This window comes from Egretta garzetta, unplaced genomic scaffold (assembly GCF_000687185.1).
Source record: "Egretta garzetta isolate BGI_Z169 unplaced genomic scaffold, ASM68718v1 scaffold13, whole genome shotgun sequence".
NCBI lineage: Eukaryota > Metazoa > Chordata > Aves > Pelecaniformes > Ardeidae > Egretta > Egretta garzetta.
Window position 1 is genome coordinate 332972 of NW_009259239.1, and position 9157 is coordinate 342128.

The 9157-nt window shown below is 43.1% G+C and overlaps 1 protein-coding gene across 1 annotated transcript in view; it reads left to right on the plus strand.

The window, feature by feature from the left end:
* Window positions 1-8843, plus strand: part of CUNH8orf76 (chromosome unknown C8orf76 homolog) — a 13571-nt gene extending 4728 nt beyond the window's left edge. The window contains exons 2-6 of the mRNA XM_009635958.2: window positions 2354-2497; window positions 3290-3787; window positions 4510-5012; window positions 7324-7456; window positions 8593-8843. Coding sequence (XP_009634253.1) covers window positions 2354-2497; window positions 3290-3787; window positions 4510-5012; window positions 7324-7456; window positions 8593-8799 — 1485 coding nt within the window. The 3' untranslated portion in view covers window positions 8800-8843. The remainder of the gene's footprint in view (window positions 1-2353; window positions 2498-3289; window positions 3788-4509; window positions 5013-7323; window positions 7457-8592) is intronic.
* Window positions 8844-9157: the final 314 nt, after the last annotated feature.

The window sequence follows — 9157 nt, forward strand, 5'->3', positions numbered from 1 at the left end:
CGTCGGGCCGCGGTGGGCAGCTGTGCCCTGGGCAGGCTCCCCCAGCCGGGTGTCACCTTCCCAGGAGCCAGCGAAGTCAGCGTAGACGGGTCGCAAACGCTGCTCTCGCACCCGGAGCCCATCCGGATCAGGCTTTGCAGGTGGGAGGGGTTCAGGAGTGAGCAGAGCCGGTGTCGCGGCTGGGGAAGTCGTGGCCAGCCGGAGTTAAGCGTGTGGATTTCTCTGCTCCCGGGGTTAACACAAGGGCTGGCAAATCGCTGGCAACCACCTGGCTGCTGCTCGCCTTTCTCGGAGCTCCCCCCGCTGTCAGGTGAAAGCTGCCTGTAGTTGTCAGGCTCCTGACATTTGGCTTACGAGCCAGCAGTGACAAGACAAGGGGTAATGGTTTTAAACTAAACCAGGGTAGGTTTAGACTGGATATAAGGAAGAAGTTCTTTACAATGAGGGTGGTGAAACACTGGCACAGGTTGCCCAGAGAGGTGGTGGAGGCCCCATCCCTGGAAACATTCAAGGCCAGGTTGGACGGGGCTCTGAGCAACCTGATCTGGTTAGCGGTGTCCCTGCTCCTGCAGGGGGGTTGGACTAGATGACCTCTAGGGGTCCCTTCCAACCCAAAACATTCTATGATTCTATGATTCTATGATCATTTCATTCTGCCACCTCTCGGCTGCCTCCCCTCGCTCCCGATGGCTGCTTGTGCCTTTGAGGTGCATTTATGTCCCCCGTTTCTGTTCCTGCCTGCTGTAGTCCTAGACTCTGTCCTCACTGCCTACTTCCTGAGCCACATTCCTGATTATCGATGCTCTCCTGCCTCTATAATCCTAGTTGCAGGATCCAGTCTTCTGTTTCCTGGTGGAAATCAGCTGCTTCTGCCCTTGTTTCAGCTGTAATAGCATCTTGTTCCAGGCTATGGTTTGCATTACAGGCTCCCTGATTTCAGAGCCCTCAGGCTGACTTCTGACTCCACTCCTTTTGCCTTGCTTATTGGATTTGTGGATCTTTTTGTACCTCAGCTGGCACTGACTTCTGCTTTTTAATGTTATTCCAGCGCTACTGTTGCCTTGTCTATACTCGACAGCTGCTTTCCAGTCTCAGCTAAGATGCCCTGAAGGGATTCATAAAAGTGTGCTGAGAAGAGAGATGCCTCAGGCTGCGGTCAGACATGGCTGCTGACCCTCAGGAAGAGCAGACTGCACCTTGCTGTGCGCTGTGGTGCCTTCTCAGGAGAGAATGACTCTCCCTCAGATCTGCTAGCGGAACAGACCGTTGCTTCCTAACCCTTCCCTGTCGCAGTGATCCATGTTAAAAATGTCTTGCCTTCAGTCTTCTTGGTAATCTGGATCACTGTGTCAGAACCAGAACCAGACTGCACATAAAATTACCGGAACCAGAACTAGATTGCACAGAAAATTACATTTTCCACCAGTGGCTGCTGCACTCACTAGGCAGGGGGGAGCTCCCTCTTTCGTTTGAGAGGGAACGCAAAGTTAACACCAGGGAAGAAAAGTATTTTCAGCCATTTTGCTAGGAAGTATTTAGGGTATGTTGCCTGGATGCCCTTTCTGTTAGAATCATTCAAGTTTGCAAGGAATAATTAAATACTCATTTTGAGAGATGGGAGAATGAGCACTGCTCTTTAGTCTTCTGGTCTGAGTGCTCGCATGGAGGGGGAAGAACCAAGATTCCAGTCTTAGCTTCACTGAATACTTAATTTAATGTATTTAAATCGTAATTGGAGTCCTGGTGAGTGCCCTGAGCATTAAGCTACAGAAGTATTGCTCATTCTTGTCTTTTTTTTTTAGCCCAATTAATATTTAATAATTTCATGCAAATTAGAACCACCCTACAGGAACAATGGAGATTCACCTTCCCTGTGGTATTGTCTGACTTGCTGATTATTTATGTGAGGTGAGGTACTTGCAGGTTCAAACCTTCCCATGGAGAATGTTACGGGTTTGAAACAAGGACCCCCAGACTTAGGATGAGTGCTCTGATCACTGAGTTGGTACCTGGGGGGAAGACGCCTTGTCTCACATACTGCCCAGGTTGGTAGATGATCCCTTCTGGATCAGGCCTGATGGGGTGGAGGTGGACAGATGCATGGTGAATCCTGCCAAGGCTTAAACACAAGTTTTGAGGTTGCTCATCACCCTCTAGACTTGGCTGTGTAGTACTGGGACCTTGTGTGTTGCTAGCATAGGTGGTAGCTGAGTCCAGTGAAATGAAAATGTGGACTTCAGCTCCTGAATTCCCTTTGTGGCTGTAGTCATAACCAAACCATACTGTCAGGCTTACCTTTAAGTGAAAATCTCTCACTGTGTTGTTTGGCTTTTCTTTTCGTCGACACTCCTAGAAAGCCCTGTGTGAATACTCAAACTGCTTACTACTCTTACCTCCCAGTAACATTGCAATGAGGCGAGATGTGCAAGAGGGCCAGGCTCGGTGTTTATCTCGCCTAGGAAGGCACAAGGAGGCTCTGGATATTGCAGAAAAAATGGTAAATAATGCAATCTTTCTTTTCTACTTTAAACATTAAAATATTGCTAGTAGTTCTTTTATATGGACCGTTTTCTGGAAAAATAATCTTCAAGTATATAATCCTTCAGGATGTTCAGTGCTCAGAGTATTTGGTAAACAGAGGGTAACTGTCACTGCAGATATAATCACTCTTTAGAAATCAGAACACCCTGTACCACAATGAGCTCCCTGTGCAGGGAGGCTGGTAGTCCTGGAAGGGACTAAATATCATGCTCTGCCAGGCAGAATTAATGTAATGTAATAGGAATTATAAGGAGGGGGATAAATGAGTGCTTAAATCTCTCCACTATAAAAGTGATGGTTCAAAACTCCCTTTTATTTCTACACACTTGCTGCCGAGCTGCCAACAAGACCAGTATCTAACCACAAATAAGAGTTTTTCCCCCAAAGGAAAAAGTCCAGAGGCTCTGAATCCTCCTAGAATTTTACTGCTGCTGTTTATTTTCTATAGAAGGTATTTATACTACAAAGAAGGTCAGCTGTATAAAACTCTGAGGGCAAATAAACAAATGACAACATTCGGGGCCTTCTTGCCTTTCAGACTGGGCCAAGGCAGCGAGAGGGAATGCTGTCACCTTGATTGTGCATGATCTGTGTCACCTATCATTTAAAATTAGGAGCACAGTTTTGTACAATTTAAAAATCACCTTTAGTGATATTTGTGTATTATTATTCAGGGAGACGTTTTCTTAGGCTCTGAAGGATGATTCTGTTCTACTCCTGTTTTTAATCTGTTATCTTTTGTTTCTAGAGAAACAGCGCTACTAACACAGATCACTTAACGACGGTTCTCAACCTCCAGTTTGCCATTTACCAGGGTCTGGAAAACGTAGAAAAAAAGATCACGTGTCTGCAGCAGCTGATCTGCTTGCATCCTTTCAACCCTTGGTACTGGAAGTTACTCGCTGAAGCTTATGTGAGCCTTTTACAGAGTTTGTCTCCATCAGTCATTCCAGAAACAAATCTAAATCAGTCTGAAGAAGTTAGTGTAAGCGATAGTAGTTTCAAAATATCCACTGGAGGAGAGATTAATTTGCAGCCTCACAGATCAGACAACCAGAAAGAAGGCCCTTGGTCCAGCCTTGCTACAGAAACAAAGAGGGAGAATGCAGTGACTTGTAGGAGCAGCCAAGCTGTAAAAGAATTCCTCTGCACGTCGGAAGAACTGGAAAGGACAGATGAGGGGAATCACACAGCCTCCGAGTCCTGGGAGAAAACTGGAATAAAAGCATGTGCCTCGTTTATTAGAGCAAGGTAACTAAAAGTATTCTTAGAATAATGTTAACTTCTCCTAATTGAGAACAATTTAAAGCATGTTTTTCCCAGCCTTCCTATTTTCAGTTTACATTTTCATTTTAAATGTTTGTTTCAGTGTTGGCAACGCTAACTTAGAAGCATCCTGCTATTGCTTCAGATCTAAAAAGCAAAATCCACTAGCATGGTAGCTGTGAACAACCTAAATCTGAGTGGAAAGAGTAAACCAGCGTCATGCACTGTTGAGAAGTAAAGTGGGTTTTAATGACCTTATTATATGAACCTTTTCAAGTAATTCTATACAACGGCCTGTTAGCACATGGCTGTTTCCTGGTTTGGTATTAAAGATGCAGCAGCAGAAGTGCCCCAAAGGGAAGGCCAGCCAGTCTTCCTTCTGCGAGTGCCACCTGTCTTATTAAGGTATTTATACTACAAAGAAGGTCAGCTGTATAAAACTCTGAGGGCAAATAAACAAATGACAACATTCGGGGCCTTCTTGCCTTTCAGACTGGGCCAAGGCAGGGGGCGGGATCGTTGTCACATTGGTTGTGCATGGTCTGTGTCACCTATCATTTAAAATTAGGAGCACAGTTTTGTACAATTTAAAAATCACCTTTAGTGATATTTGTGTATTATTATTCAGGGAGACGTTTTCTTAGGCTCTGAAGGATGATTCTGTTCTACTCCTGTTTTTAATCTGTTATCTTTTGTTTCTAGAGAAACAGCGCTACTAACACAGATCACTTAACGACGGTTCTCAACCTCCAGTTTGCCATTTACCAGGGTCTGGAAAACGTAGAAAAAAAGATCACGTGTCTGCAGCAGCTGATCTGCTTGCATCCTTTCAACCCTTGGTACTGGAAGTTACTCGCTGAAGCTTATGTGAGCCTTTTACAGAGTTTGTCTCCATCAGTCATTCCAGAAACAAATCTAAATCAGTCTGAAGAAGTTAGTGTAAGCGATAGTAGTTTCAAAATATCCACTGGAGGAGAGATTAATTTGCAGCCTCACAGATCAGACAACCAGAAAGAAGGCCCTTGGTCCAGCCTTGCTACAGAAACAAAGAGGGAGAATGCAGTGACTTGTAGGAGCAGCCAAGCTGTAAAAGAATTCCTCTGCACGTCGGAAGAACTGGAAAGGACAGATGAGGGGAATCACACAGCCTCCGAGTCCTGGGAGAAAACTGGAATAAAAGCATGTGCCTCGTTTATTAGAGCAAGGTAACTAAAAGTATTCTTAGAATAATGTTAACTTCTCCTAATTGAGAACAATTTAAAGCATGTTTTTCCCAGCCTTCCTATTTTCAGTTTACATTTTCATTTTAAATGTTTGTTTCAGTGTTGGCAACGCTAACTTAGAAGCATCCTGCTATTGCTTCAGATCTAAAAAGCAAAATCCACTAGCATGGTGGCTGTGAACAACCTAAATCTGAGTGGAAAGAGTAAACCAGCGTCATGCACTGTTGAGAAGTAAAGTGGGTTTTAATGACCTTATTATATGAACCTTTTCAAGTAATTCTATACAACGGCCTGTTAGCACATGGCTGTTTCCTGGTTTGGTATTAAAGATGCAGCAGCAGAAGTGCCCCAAAGGGAAGGCCAGCCAGTCTTCCTTCTGCGAGTGCCACCTGTCTTATTTGCTTGAAGCCTCACGCTTGAGCGAAAATGTCTTTTATAATAATACCCCAATCTGCATAATGGATGAGGTTGAAAAATGAACTCTGTGACAGCTGATTGACAGGGCTGCATTAAAATGCTCTTTCCTTTTCTTCCCTCTCTTCCTAAAACTCTGGCACACAACAAAACCCCCCCAAACATAGTCTTTCAAAGAGATAATTAGGAACTGGTTTTGGTAAAATAGTCTTGGATTTTTTTCCCCCTCTTCCCTCTCAGTAATGTATTAGTCACTGAATATATTTAAAGCCATTTCATGAACTTCCAAAAATGTTTACAGAGAACACTTTATAACTGCCCTGTCAGGGCAAGATTTAAGAAATGTAAAAAAAGACATAGCAGCTTTTAACTCTACTCAGACTAAGAGACGGTGTCTGTAATTGCTACTTGGGAGAAGTTAAAAGGTTTAGTGCTGATGCTGAATATTAAAGCTACATTCATATTAATTTGTGTTGCTTGTTTCGCTGTGTATGGTTCAGCATTGAGACAATTATAAATTGTGGGATTTCCTTGCCTGGCTGCACAGTTTCACAAAGCGTTATTGTGGTTTATATTTGCAGATACGCTTGTCCAGGGTAAGCTTCTCCCCTGCCCAGGGCTTATGCATTAAATAGGTTGTAGATATTCTGAGGTCTCTTGGATTTTAAGGGAGATGTGGATGTTGCATAAACATATGTGCAGGGTAAATTGCACCTGGAGAAGGGATGTTAGTATTGCTTTTTGTAGGAACTAAGGTTCTGTGCTAAAGCATCATGAATAATTGACTCTTCTAATTTTGTCCACACAAAAAAATAATTGGAGAAATGGTTTTGTTTAATTTTCATTCTTTCTTACCTTATGTTGATGCAAATTTTGAAACAAAAACGCTTTACAAATTAAAAATACTTTCCATTTTTATTTGAACTTCCCAGTCAAAACTTTACTGAACTTACAAATGGTTCGTTGGCTCAGGCTTGTAAATTTTGGTGTTTGTAAAGCTGAAATGAAAACTTTCATCTAAGATCTTAAGTCTTCTCTTCATAAAAATATACACCTTTATTATACACATGCTTCATTTCACTTTGGTAAATGTGATAAAAAAATTGTTGTTGTTCTTCATGCATAAAGCTTGAATTAAACATAGTTTCAGTAGCGATACAAAGTCCCAGTGGTCCCTTGGTTCAGTATACTTAGATATTCCCTCTGCTGACACATTTTACAGTCCTTGTGTGAGGAGGACTCTGGAAACTGCCACTGCTCCCTCTGGTCGAGCAGTTGGTGAGGGGGTCCCTCTGTGACGGGAAGCCACGCTGTGAGCACAACGTCTAACCTTCACCCAGTCATGGGCAGTAGCTTCTGGGGCACTGCCTTGAACATAAAACTGTGGTGAAAGATTTTAGATAATATTCCAGGGTTGGCCTATGTGGGGAGGATGTTTGATATTTGTCTAAACCCCCCAAATTGCTAGCTTTTCAGGTTACAAAGATAATCACTGCTGTAAGTAAAAAGGCGCTGCTGTCTTGTAAGGCCTTAATAAGGACGTGGGACACCTGATGCTCTGCAGTTAATGCTAGCAGAGCTGAGCTTCACTTTTGAATTGTGTGGCGAATGCGTGGAGAGAAAAATGTTTGCGCAGAGCAACCCGAGCTACTTGACATGTTGTTTTTCCAAAGTATTTCTCAGTACTTCTGCCATAGCACGGATGTACCATACCCATAGTGGACTGATACAGATGTATTAATTTCTTTGCAGTTTTTGCAGTTGGCAAAAGTCGGGAAGAAGAGCTAGTTTTAAAGTATTATATTTTGTTTGGTTTTAGGTTTGCTGACTTACTCTTTTGCCAGCTGTGCCTTTTTTTTAACTGCCTTTTTCATTTCAGGCTTTTACTTCAGCTTATCCAGTTGCAACAGTCGTCCTTTGTGCGAGAGAATAACATAAAAGGTCAAAAAGAAATTGATGACAAAGTGGCACGACTTGGTTTCGATGCAAACTCCTTGCTGTTGATGACGAAGGTAAGGGGGTGTTCCGTTGTGTGCAAGTTCTCAGCTGTACGTAGGCTGGTTGAGGTACCCGAGCCAGTTCAGGCACAAAGTCCTGTAAGTGTGACTCTCTCCTGAGCTAATTAACTGTGTCAGGAAGCAAGGTAAATTAGCTGGGGCGGGTTGCCCTGGTAGTGTGTTATCTGGAACTGACAGTGATACCCATATAGCGCTGGCTTGTGTCATGCAGGTGCCCCTGTTCTGCTGAGATTCTCCTTTCCGGAATGTTCAGGGTTGTTAAGTTTCTCACTGGACTCCTATTTGCAGATGCATCATCGCTGCGCGTTTCCTGGGGTACAGATTTTATCTCAGGAATTTTAGCTGCTGCAGAGTGAATCACAAGTATGAAATGGAAGTGGATATCACTTTGATGGCCACAGCAGTATTAAACGCTTCCAGAAAAAGTATTAAATGTTTTCAGAAAACGCCCGAGACGAGCTTTTACATGATTTCTTCATTCTGTTTGATGTATTGGGTTCTAGTTTTAAAGAAATACAAAGGAGGAGAGTAACGTTGCATGACTTTATTCATAAAGATTAAGCATTTTTTGTGCTATTTATAGAGTTTCTGACTTTTATCCTAAGGAACAAAAGGAAGCCAGCGAGATTCTAACTTTGCTGTCAGCATTACAGCTTTAAGCTAGTGAAAGCCACAGGCAGTCTTGGGGGATTTCATCCGTAAGAGGGCAGTAGCATGCAGACTAGCGCAGGTTTTGAAAAGGTCAGGAAAAGAAACTTCTCTTCTTGCTTCCCCTGGTCCGACACCCCCAGGAAGAGATCAGGGTGTTGGTGCTGCTGCAGGGTGAGCACTGAATACGGAGTTGGCGTTGAGATTTCTGCTGCTTCTCAGGGAGTAAACCCCCCCCCTGCACAGGCGTAGCCGGGAGCTGGGCAGGGTTGTGCAGCTGCGACGCTCGGGCTCTCAGTTCTCCGCGTTTACTGCAGAATGCAGCAGGCAGACAACCTGATCGTGACTTGGAAACTTCTCCTGGACAGCATGTGGTTCATGTGTCAGGGGCTTTTCTTGTAAAGATCTGTTATTAATGTCATTTTTGCTGTTTTCTCTGCAAGTTATTTTCTTGTTTCCCATCTTTCTTACTCTGTTTGCAGGTTATGGGGCAGGATCTTATACCAGAAAAACTAAAAGAGGAGTTTCAGGGTGAGGTAAAATGCATAGGCCCTTCGGCGCTGTCATCGTTGGTAACTGCATCAGCCACAGAATTTGAAATCAAATGGTTTGCTAATCTCCAAGATGATTTATGTCACTTGGACAGACAATTCTGTTCAGATATATATCTCCCACCTTCGGTAACTTAAAGGTTTTGTTGTATTTATTCTCATATCTCCGAATGATTATGGAATGATACATGCAATAAAGTTCATAATACATTTTTAAGAATTGTTATTGTGTATCTTTTAAGAATATGTATAAATCTCTGCATTTAAACTCTTAACATCTCATAATTTTCTTTGTTCACTGATTTGTTTGTATTTAAAATAGTAAGGAATCCAGTATAAAATCGAGCTTTGAGTTCAGCTTTCAGAGGTACCTCTCGATCATAAACTTCACCGTGTTGTGCTTGAAGCGCCTGTGATTCTTTGGGGCCTGCAGTTCCCGTGGGATGGAAGGCTCCCTTTATGATGTCCAGTTCAAAAGTTTCTTGGTATCAAGTTC